This window comes from Pollachius pollachius (genome assembly GCF_949987615.1).
Source record: "Pollachius pollachius genome assembly, chromosome: 2".
NCBI lineage: Eukaryota > Metazoa > Chordata > Actinopteri > Gadiformes > Gadidae > Pollachius > Pollachius pollachius.
The window spans coordinates 30,499,467-30,512,078 of NC_136935.1; the positions used below are offsets into that span (position 1 = coordinate 30,499,467).

The window sequence follows — 12,612 nt, forward strand, 5'->3', positions numbered from 1 at the left end:
CATACTGCTGTAAAACAAACAAAAATGGTGTGCATTATAACTAAAACGTAATAAAAGGTAAGCATATGTGCTTGATAAATACATTTAATTTTATTTGATAAGCATTTTACAGACCGATACAATGGATAGGGCGTTTAGTAAAGTCCACCACTATTGCTTCTCTCCCCATAAAAAGCTACAGTCAGTGTTTAATGACATTGATTTACCTTTGAGCATTTCCTATTATAGGCTACTGTGTAAAAGGCTGTTGAGAATTAACGTTTGTATCAAGGAAGAAAGAACCAGCAAGTGACGCTCTTATTCCCGCTCTCCTTGCTTGACCGCGATCTATCATCTAGGATGGATTACTCTTCCTTGGGTCCCCGGATGTTAACACTGAATTTCATACATTGAATTTTGCAGGTGACTTTAGCATGTTGAATTTGGGGACAGAGAAAATATTTAAGTTGAATTTTTAGACTATTTGATTTAGAATATTTTAATATTGAAAAATAAAGGTGAAAATGATTTATTTGAAAAATGTTAAGAGTTATATTCAGAGGCAAAAAAATCCAGATACTGTATTTCAATGCATAAATATTCAGTGCTTAGAATTCAATGGATTTTTATTTTCAAAATCAGATGGCGCAGATTTACTTCCATAGTAGCTGTGTTTTCTCTGCTACCTCCTAGCCCTGTCTCATCAGCATCACTAACTCAGTTCTCAGGCTGCAAAAATAAAAACCTTCTGTGGCCTCATACATGCTACCACCCTACAACAATTGTACTGATAAATCATACTGATACTGATGGTTAACTAGCTTCTTCTTTTTTATAGCTAAGCTGGCAAGCTAGTAATAATATACAAATTGGGGAAAGATTTTATTTGAAATGTGACATAATTATGACACTTTAACAAGCTTTAACGAGCATTTCAACTGCAGCTTCTTTACTCGATGCTCGGAATCTATCAGTTATTTTTGAGCATTTCGCTACATACATTTTTATTTTTAATTCTTTCTCCTTTCTTCTTTCTCTTTTTGCTGTCCATCACTTTCAACACAATGTGTATACCGTTCCCAGGATAATCTGTACACTCTACGAGTCTGCACCAGAGTTTAATGTTGTCATAGCTGTTACTTCTTCTGCTTTCTGACCAATTGCACACCTGGGCTGTACCACTCGGGGATGGGCCACACCTGGGGTGTACCACTCGGGGAGGGGCCACACCTGGGCTGTACCACTCGCGGAGGGGCCACACCTGGGCTGTACCCCTGGGGAGGGGCCACACCTGGGCTGTACCACTTGGGGAGGGGCCAAACATGGACTGTACCACTTGGGTAAGGGCAACACCAGGGCTGTACCACTTGGGGAGGGGCAGCTCATTATCTCCCCTGAACTTTAAAAATGCTGCAAGTTGTTATCCTGCAGTAATCAGCCCTGCGGCCTCAGAACGTTAACGGCCCACCGGGAATCCTCCCGACTCTCCCGTTTAACACTCCGCCACTGACTCACACAATATAGAATGTGGATAGCCTAACCGTACCGGCCCACCAAAGGCGTGTCAACGCGTGTCAAGACACTGCAAGATGTGCTCATCTGCATAGAGTTTACTTTTATCCCTCGCCTTTACACGCGTCACGATTATGCGCCCGCAAGTGAGCCTTCCCAGAATCCCTTGCCCGCTGCGTCCAGCCCGCATCCAATAAAAAAGTGAACGGGAGGCGAGTGCCACACTCAAGGCCACTCGTTTGGTGTGGCCGAGCCTTAAGCCTTATTTAAATTTAAGTCGTATTTCAAACATTACCTTGCCTTGTGCCAGGTTATTGGCATGACACACGAATTTGATGTTCTCGCCACACAAACTGCAGAAGGCCTTTTCAGAGTGCAGGTCGAATCCAGGAAAAGGACAATGGGCTTGCATTGTAATCTGTAATATAACCTGGAATGGCACTTTCCAATTCTACATGTGTATCAATAATAGGCCTCGGTTACACTTATCTTTTCAATGCAACTTTTGTGATCCGATGTGCCAGATTGTACACAGGTCTGATGGTCACATGGGACACCTGAATGCTAACTCTGTGGCCGGATCTGTGTTTGGATTTCACTTTCCCACAAAAATAAAAAACAAAACTGAAAGTCCAATGTATAACAGCATTGCGCTGCTGTGGTGGTGCATTCAAAATAAATCTCACACCCCTACAGAAGTTTATGCAGTTTGAAGGTTGTTTTTTTAAAAGTGAAAAATATATTGTATATTCAACAGATATTCGGTCTCTCAAATAGCACTGTAACGGTAATAAACGGTGTTGAACCGTGTTTACCTGCGGTGAGGACGGAGGCGAATCCGGGAGATGCTGGGTGTAGGCATGGGGTTTGGGTTTATGACGATTAGACGTCACACTTCCCACATTGTGACCAGATTGCTGTTCAGACACCTATGCAGTGTGACCAGAATGCGAGCCTGACCACCAGGGGAATGTGGTCCAGTTCATCGGATCACAATGTGAGCCACATCAGATCTGGGCCTGTCGAGACCTGTCAGTCCTGGCCTGGGCACGGTTTTCCGAAACCTTCTCAAAGCTTTCTTAACGCTACGTCAATCGTAACCTCTACTTTAAGTTCTACCTTGACATTTCGCGTGTTTCCCGAAACGTTCTTTGCTACGAATCTCTTTCGTACGTCGTTCGTTGGTAAGGTTGGTCTGAAGCGCTTGGAACTGCCACATTGACAGTGTTGTGTTTCACCAATGAGTTTTAGTCATTCATGAAGAAAATAATTGCTGGAGACACACAAGCACAAAATAAATTGCAATAATTTTAAAAACTCGCAACTTCCAAAAACTATTGTATTTATTTTACAAATCAAAAATAAACAAAACTGTGTTCTTAATTAAGGAAATTATTCTGGGAAACAAATAAACCATTATAAGCAACGAGTGAATGTAATAAGTGGTTCAAAGACTTTTCTCAACCAGTGTCTCTTCCCCTTGACATTTAGTTTTCACCTGACATATAGAAACTTGCCGGGCCCTACAGGTAGCCAAGTCAGACACCTTTGTAAACAGAAAATCAATAGCCTCATTTGAACGCCTGCGACAAATGTAATTAAGGATGTAATTGCCTCAATCTCCTCCGCTGTTTCTATATTTTCTATATATTTTTTAAATCAGTGTAGACTATGCTAGTATGTTCACCCATGGTTAAATAAATGTTTAGGTCTACTAGAAGGATTTCGAGCAATGTTTTATTCGCAAAGACTGCAATATTTTTTAGAACGCTGAGCATGCACCTGCGCATTAAACAGAAAATTGAACTATGAGCAATCGATTTCAGCGCTTTCTGGACAGCGCAGTGTACGAACGACGTAAGGAGTGTTTCCCAAGAAGACTCCTAAGAGACCGTTCGGGAACCACGCCTATATAGGTAAACAACTTTGATAAGTCTAATCGTAGGAGTCTTCGTAGCGCGCTAAGAGTGGACGTTATCGGGAAACCGGGCCCTGATCAGGTAATATCTAAAAGTGTCAGCGAGGCCATAGTTGGCCGGAAATAACGGTCTGCCCGCTCAGACTCCATAATCATCTGACTGACTTGTTGTTATGTTGTGGCTTTTGCAATTGTTTCGCAGTAGACATAATTGTTCCAGACAAACCTCGCAGGCTAGGGGATGAAGCACTCCTGTGATTTGATCTAGGGGCCATCCTCTGTCACCCTACAGAGCACCGTGACCCAGAAGACACCTACACTGAGATAACACACGGAGCGCTCGCCAACGGCCTGGCGCACACACACACACACACATACACACACACACGCCCACACACGCACGCACGCACACACGCATACACGTCATAAATCATACTTAAAGGCTCTCTGACAAATCGAATCTCCTGTTCTCGTGAGCAGTCTGCGGAGAGAAAAGAACGTCTTAAACACGGGGCATTGCTCATCTCATTAGAGCACAGCCCAAAAATACCGCAACAGTGTTTACTGAAACTTAATGCCGTGCTCAATGGCCAGGCAGTGCCACGTCGTCACACGCTGCGCTGCTTTGGTAAAAGGATTGAACGGCGGTTTGATGCGTTTTCTCCATCAAGGAATCTTTTGTAACTCATCAAACTGGCCACTCTCACTCTCACTGCTCGCCTGCGTGTCCCCCATTTGACCTGGGGTCCAGGGAGTATTCGATTCAATGAATTCTATTAATTTATTTTTTCTAAATATCGACAGGAGTTGGAACCGAGATCCCAAAGCCTAAACCCAAAGCTGTGAGCCTATAACAAAGCTTTCTAGAAGCCACTCGGGAGTCTTTTGTGTGAAAACACCGGTCCTATGATTCTATTGGCTACTGGCATGCAATTTTTGATGAATGTAAAAATAAAACAACTTAGAAAATGACATGTCACTACGCGTGGACAACAACAGGTAGACTATAGGTAGACTACAACAGGTAGACTATAACTATAGGTAGGCTACAACAGGTAGACTACAACAGGTAGACTATAACTAGACTACAACAGGTGGACTATAGGTAGGGTACAACAGGTAGCCTATGTAGCCGGCCTTGACTGCATCGGCTAATTCTGCGTTGTGTTAATGAGCCGGGAGACAACTGCTGATTTGCCACGGGAGCTTTTATTCTGTGTGGGAACACATTAATACATACGTCAGTGCTGTCCGTCTCACAAGCACTCTCTCTCCAGCAGGGCAACTCTCCGACTCGCATGTTACATTACAACATCAGAATTAACATGCCCACTAAACAAATGAAATTAAACAAAAATACAACAAAATAAAAAAAAATAAAAAACACAAAAAGAGAGCTCACATAGCTGTGTGGGAACACATTCATATATACGTCAGTGCTGTCCGTCTCACAAGCACTCTAAAGAAGGGGACACAAAAAACGAAATCAAACAAAGACGGCCGAATTGAATATAAAAGTATGTTTACCTATTAAACACAGTGTCTGTCTTTTTGTCAGCAACTAAGAACCACAACCTCAAAATATTATTATTTACGTTCGTTTTATGTTTTGATCATGTTTTATAACTTAATACTAATAAACCGGGAGCACTCTCCATTTCTACCTCTCTCCAGCAGGGCAACTCTCTGACTGGAGAGCACTGCGCGAAATAAACAGGGAGTGACTACACATAACCCGACGTATTAAAATAAAAGCGTTCAAATTTACATTTATACATTTATACATAAAGGAAAAAATAATAATGAAAGGAATAAAAGGATTCTTGGTGAAATATAACATGACTATAAATACACAGGGTTACACCTACAACTAGACTACAACAGGTAGACTACAACTAGACTACAACATGTAGACTCTAGCTAGCCCGCAACAGGTAGACGACAAGGGGAGGACCTGAAGAGTCCTTCTGCGTCTTTCCAATGCTTTTTAGTGTTCTCCCTGGTTGATCCCTGACGCCATGGGGACCCTGGGAGCTCCATAGCAGCACCTTAAGCACATTGGGTCTGACAGGAGGGACTCGTTCTCGCCTAGCAAGCCGTTATTCTCCAACCCAGCCACCGTGGTGGATTGACCCTCAGGCAGTCCCCTGGGGGGCGGCCTCGACATATGCGGTGGACTCATCTCAACAGTGGAGTAGTCCACATAAGACAAAAGCAGTGTTGTTGTTGTCAAAGCAATGCAAGGGTGGAAGGATGAAGTCTTGGATGATGGACAGCTCAGTCCACCAGCCTGACACGTCGGTTTGGGGCAGCGCACAAAAAGAACAGTCTGTGGTTAGTTTGAAGCCATCAATTGATCAGCAATTCAACAGCTAAGCTGAGAATAAACTGCTGTCGTAAAGTAAAGGAGATGAGTGTTGTCAAGTGTTGGTGTTTTATGTTGAATGAATGGTTGATTCATTAGCTGTCCCCTCCCTCCCTCCCTCCCTCCCTGCTTGGGAAGAGGGGGTGAGGTGGATCACGTCAGGGAGAGCTCTGACTCATCCTCAGTGAAACATTTGGGAGATTGGATCAGTGCCAGGTCATAATAAGGGATCTGCATTCAGAGTTTCTGGGCAGAAACCTCGTGACGGCGCTATAAGAGCGCGACTAGGGGGGCCGGCTCTGGAAAACCCTTCGAAAATCAATTAGGCCCCATAGCAAGAAATCCTGTGTCCCATGTTTTTGTTGATGTTGCACTTCAAGAGGGATATAATGGGAAGGATCAAACGGGGCGTTTATTGATGAACACTCCCTTCCTTTGTTAGCCAGGTGCATCCTGGGTAATTTGGAGATCTATAAAGATCCAAACCCAGTGCATTGTGGGACTTGGATTGAATAGAGTGTGTGTGTGTGTGTGTGTGTGTGTGTGTGTGTGTGTGTGTGTGTGTGTGTGTGTGTGTGTGTGTGTGTGTGTGTGTGTGTGTGTGTGTGTGTGTGTGCAAAAGAAAGCAAGGGTCAGGCAAAGAGTTAGCGAGAAAGAATGTTTGTGCGTGTGCTGGTTCCTAGCGTCACCTGTAACCTCTGTGCACCTCTGACAGCTCGGCTGTTGCTAGTCAGCAGGCAGCCAGCCCCCCTCCATGACAGCCGGCAGTACTGATCCATCTTTGATCCCCACATCCCCCTACACCATCAGCATCCCCTCCACTACCACCACCAACCCCACAATCACCTCAACCACCTCAATCACCATCACTGCCATCACCAACACCATCAACACCTCCACCAACCCCACCATCCTCTCAACCCTCATCACCACCACCATCACCACCACCATCACCACCACCATCACCACCAAACCTCCATCACCACCACCATCGATCCCACTAGCACCACCATCGCCCAACTACTACCACCAACACCACCACCATCGCCCCACTATCAGCAACAGCATCACTGCCACCGCCACCACTCCTCCAGGGATGCTCCCTACCTGGCTGTGTAAACCACAGTGCATCTATTCTGGACACACAACCACTTGCAGAGAGGTCTGGGAGTCAGTCCATCCCACCACAGGTCCTATTCTCTCCATGCCCTGGCCTTTCTTCTGGCCTCCTTGCAGCAGCTGTTTCCAGACAGACTGCTGGTATGCACACCTCAAACTCAGCTGCTGACGTCAACGGCAGGACTTCAAACGCAGCGTCGCCTGCTGACTGCTCAACAGAGGAAGGGGATAATGGAGCCTGTGCAATAATTCACTATCATATGGAGAAGACAGGCCCTTTCATGTTATCGAAATCCATAAGCAGATGTTCAGTATCATGTACAACATCTGCTTCGCTCCACGTATGCATGTCATCTACATCTGTCATGAGGAGGTGCAGCTTCATCAGGACAAGCTCTTGTTGTGCTCATCACCAAACCCCAATCTCGGTTTTGTCTTTGCTCTCCAGTTCTACCTGCTATCCTTATTGCACACATAAGGACAGAAAAAAAACAGCCCCACATACGCACAGAAACACAACCACCTACCCGCCGTATGTTTTCTCCTGGTATTATTTATATCTTGCTCCTCTCTCCCTGGTTCTCACGTCTCTCCCTGTTCCTGCTCCTCTTTCCCTCCCTCCAAACAATAACAGTTTCACGCGCTTCTCACTCTCCCTCACACTCGCTCACCTACACCAACCCCCTCAGAAGACCAGCTGGACACGCAACACCTGTTGCTTCGTGATCTGAAGCCGTTTTTAGAAGTACAGAAGGGATCATTTGAGGATAACACTGCAGAGCAAGAACTTAGCACTAAGTGTTCTTGTGAAGGTAAATGGACAAAGGTACCAAGGTCAGATAAGTGTGTATAAAAATACATGCCCTGAAAGCCTTCAAGTGTCTTGATACAATGCTTTGTCTCAGTCACTTTCCCATAGCAGGAAATTTATTAGGCCCTTCGTCATCAGCAAACAAGCCAATTTGCCCTAAGAGAGCGTTGGACTGTGGACAGCATGTTTTTGTTGATGTTGCACTTCAAGAGGGATATAATGGGCAGGACCAAACAGGGCGTTTATTGATGAACACTCGCACCCTCTGTTAGCCAGGTGCATCCTGGGTAATGTGGAGATCTATCAAGATCCAAACCTGTATCCTGGGACTTGGGTTAGAAAAGAGAGTGTGTATGTGTGTGTGTGTGTGTGTGTGTGTGTGTGTGTGTGTGTGTGTGAAAGAAAGAGTCAGGCAAAGAGATAGCGAGAAGAATGTATACACGTGTGCTGGTTCCTAGCGTCATCTGTCACCTATGTACACCTCTGACAGCTCGGCTGTTCCTAGTCAGCAGCCAGCAAGCCCACCTCCCTGACAGCCGGGACCACTGTTTTAGCTTTGATCCCCGCATCCCCCTGCACAATCTCCTGAACATCACCTCCACTTCCATAACCACCACACCTCCACCACTAACATCACCACCACACCTCCACCACTACCATCACCACCACTACCATCACCACCACACCTCCACCGCCATTATCACCACTACCACCACCACAATCATCACTACCAGCACTACCATCACCACCACCACCACCACCACCACCACTATCACCACCACCACCATCACTCTCCTTGAGGGTTCTATGTGTGGGATGTGTGATTGCACCCAATGTCACACTTCTTGTGACGTCATCACGCTTCCCTGATGTGGTTTTCGCCTTTTATTTTATTCATGTCATTTTCTGTTTTTTCTTGCCTCATATGCTTTATATTGCAATTTCCACTGCCTCCCCCCACTCTCAAGAGAAATAGTCAATCTACTCTAATCCAATGTCATTTATTTTTCAATATATCTGTTGAAGGGGACCCATTGAACAAATGAGAATTTTAGTTGTCCTTGTCCTGGTCCTTCTGAAATTGGCTCGATTCCATTTGATCCAGTAGTGACGTCACTAATGGTTCTCCTCAAAAGCTCTCGGGTCTATGAAATGATCCAGACCACCAGCGACGGTACTTTGTGCGGCACGTCAAAGCCGTACGCAGAAGTCGTCGACGTAGCAGAAACAGAAGAAGTGGCACATCCGCTTTGCTAATGAAATAAAAGATAAAGCCTGCAGGGATTGCTGTAGAATCTCTCAAAAGACCGATCAACAAGGAGCGAGCGGTCGGAAGGGAGAGAATAAGATAAGTTCAGGGGCTGCTTATCACGCTCCGGATGGAGGTAAGAATGAGTTCTTACAGAGTCCCCTGGGTGCTGACTCAGTGCTTTTCTCTTCCTCCAGGGTACCACCACAGCCTCCCCTCCTCCCCGTACTCCTTCAGCCCGGGACCCGACGGCCAGAGGTTACCCCCGTCCGGGACCCTGTCCTCAGAGTTCCTTAACAAGGGCGGCTCCACCAAGGTCCTCCTGCTCCTCTGCAGCACGGCGGGGTCCGGCCCGCAGGCGGTCAGGTGAGGAGGGCATGAGGGGGGCGTTGGATCCACGCAGGCTTCTTGTTGATGGCATGCGTGTGGCTGTTCTCTTCATGGCTGATGAAGACTTTGGATCCTTAGGGCTTGTTTAATTGTCTTTTGATTTGGAGCGTTTGTCATCACCGCAGCACAGCAGCAAGGATGCCCAATTATAACCGCACATGGATTTACTTGACTACATAAGGTTTAAACATGCATATAAGCAATCATTTGAAAATGATATATCACCCATCCTGTAATGCAGTGAGGAGAAATGTAAAGTCCTCTTCCTGCCCATGTATTATGATTAGTGCTGTCAGTTTAACGCGTTATTAACAGCGTTAACGCAAACAAATTTCAATGGCGTTAATTTCTTTATTGCGCTACTAACGCTCTTTTGGTTTGGCAAACGTTATAGTTTTTTCACCTGCTGTCTAGCAACAACTAGTCACGCTAGAAAACCTACAACACAATACCGGATCTAGCTACACCGGAAACAAAACAAAAAGCACGCTGCACAAACTTGTTGGGGCAAGCAAGGATACGGAGTGGGTGAAAAACTCCTTAAAAGTGTCTGTTTGTGTGTGTGTGTGTGTGTGTTTGTGTGTCACTCTGTTCGAGCGTGCACAAGAGTTCAATGTTGTCATTAGCTGTTACGTCTTTCTGACCAATCGCAGTTCAAGGCCCACCTGGGCTGTACCACTTCGGGAGGGGCCGCTCAGTTACTCCCCTCTAGACAAAATCGACTTGGTTGCGACGTTGACAGTTTGTGAGTGTTGCGGCTGTTGAGTGAGTGAGAGGTTGCGGGCGCACAGCTCAGGCTGCTGGACGGCGCTGCAAGGGAATTTTATAAACGCAATATTGTTATCCCGCAGTAATCAGCCCGACAGCCCTGAAACGTTAACAGCCCACCAGGAATTCGAGTCTCGCGATTACCACTGCGCCTCCGCGACCTGTGTGTGTGTGCATGTCTATCTTAGCCTAGGACCTGTGTGTGTGTGTGTGTGTGTGTGTGTGTGTGTGTGCGTGTGTGTGTGTGTGTGTGTGTGTGTGTGTGAGTATAGGCAGACTCTATCCTAGCCTACGTACATAGGCCTACGTACGGTAGGAATATTCATACTGGTTTAAATAACAAATGTCATAGTATTTCCCATCTTTGCTGAGCAAGAGTTTTGTTCGAAAGTTCAGTGATTGAAACAAATAAAAGCCTGGGCTATTGAAGTTTTACGGTAGGCCTACCACTGTCATGCACCTACCCGATGTCAAGTGGACCGGGTTGAATTCACTGCGGGTCTCTCTTCTTATTACCAAATATATGTTATTACTGTCCTTCTCAACACTCTCTGATCTCACTAAAAGGCTAGCAGCACGATATCAAGGCGATTAATGTGATTAAGATATCATAATTAGTGCTGTCAAGCGATTAAAATATTTCAACGCGATTAATCGCGATTCAATATTTTAATCGCTTGACAGCACTAATTATGATAGCTTTATTTTATTTCCAAATGTGCTTTTCATGCTTTACACTCATTATATTTCATAAAGGGGCTGGTAGACTCATTTCACTGGGGCGGTGGCTGACCGTTTTCTGACCGGTCAGAACCGTTTCCACGGTCAGAAGAAAAATAGATTACAAGAGTTCACCCAATGGTGGTGCGGAATAAAAAGGGTCAGGTGGTTTGAACTCTGAGAGGACAGATATTGTTATCGGCTTCAACGTCTGTTTGATGATGATCTGGAGAGCTGAACTGTCCAGTACCATCACGGTATTTAAAGACACCAAAGATGATCAATTAGACAATTATAGATTTTGGACCTTTTGATTTTATGCAACCACTCGAGATGGGAGCATTTCATGCATGAAGATGAGTGATTGGGGAAGAGGATAATTATGCTTAAGCCTCACTCTTGCCTGTTTAAGACTACAGAGAGAGCTGAGGACATGATTCTTGTCTTCAGGGAGATCCCCGCCATAGAATGACCATGAAGGGATGGAGTATTCTCATAGGCCAGGATAGGGCTTGTCAGAATTTAACTTTGGGCCATCTGGCGGGCTATCTACACCAGGGAATGGAAGAAAGAGGACCGGACGAGACAGGCTGCTGGCTTCTCCAGCGTCCCTGATATATTGTCCAGGGTAACCATGGGTCGTTCAGCTGTCATAGTAATGTTTGTCTTATATATAGGTTTATATTAACAGGTCACACTATTTTGACATGCATTATACATTCCATCAATTCTCTTAATAGTTCAGATTCATATTTGCTTCATGTTGTCCTCCTGAGAGGCATTGAATTTCCACCAATGTACATCAGTAGAACATTACACAAAGACCCACACAGGGAACCCAGCAGCGCGTAAACACACAACCTCAAAGCGCCCCTTAGTACAGAGGGCACAACACTCTTCCTGAAACAGAACTCTTGGCCTGCCTCTGCGGCCGGCTGGGGTCCTGATCTCACGATGACACGGTGAGGGGAGCTCTGCAGTGGCACTGGGGGGTAGCCAGGGACCCGCTCCCCACCATTACATGGCGTAGAAGCTGAGCCAACGTCACACTGATTGCACACGTCTGCAGCAGCGTCCCCGGCAGGAGGGCTGGGGACGGAGACAGAGTGGCAGACGGTCTCATGGCGGCCCCCCCCCCTTAATGTCACCATTTCACTTCCAGCCTGACCTTCAGTCTGCCCCGGTCCCAGTGTTCTCCCTGGCTCCGTCTGTGCCGCCATGCGCCCAGTACTCATACACCGTGGCTGAATGGTTACACTCTCACACTCCCAATGCTAACCCCCCCGGGTCACAGACCCATACAAGTGTGAGACTTGTCACAACCAGAGTGTTATCGTGTGTGTGTGTGTGTGAGTGTGTGTGTGCGTGTGAATAATGTGGATCGGCAATCAGAATCATACTATTAATTACCATTTAGATGTTAAATTAGCACTCTGACCCTAACCATGTGGCTCCATTGATTCGAAGATGAAGCGATGAAATGTGGGCAGGGCTGCCAGTTATGCTGCCATTTGCAAACTAGCGGTCTTTCCTGCCTTGGAGAGCAACGCCAGTTTAATTTAACCACAATGATGTCGTTAACCTGCATTCATGTTATTTATTGCATTCTATTCTTTTAAACCAATTAACTTAAACCTAAACTTTGTACGTGTCCCATGCTGGATGGACCAGGATAAAATGATTTATAGAGAAGCATTCTCTGGATGAATTCACTCGGGGATAGTCGCGCTTTATTGTTGAGAAACCTCCTGGTCCAGATATGTTTACATCAAAAAAGAGGA

At 45.7% G+C, this 12,612-nt stretch overlaps 1 protein-coding gene across 1 annotated transcript in view; it reads left to right on the plus strand.

Moving 5' to 3' along the window:
- Positions 1–12,612, plus strand: part of usp43a (ubiquitin specific peptidase 43a) — a 108,596-nt gene that overhangs the window by 46,602 nt on the left and 49,382 nt on the right. The window contains exon 7 of the mRNA XM_079729809.1: positions 9,151–9,319. Coding sequence (XP_079585935.1) covers positions 9,151–9,319 — 169 coding nt within the window. The remainder of the gene's footprint in view (positions 1–9,150; positions 9,320–12,612) is intronic.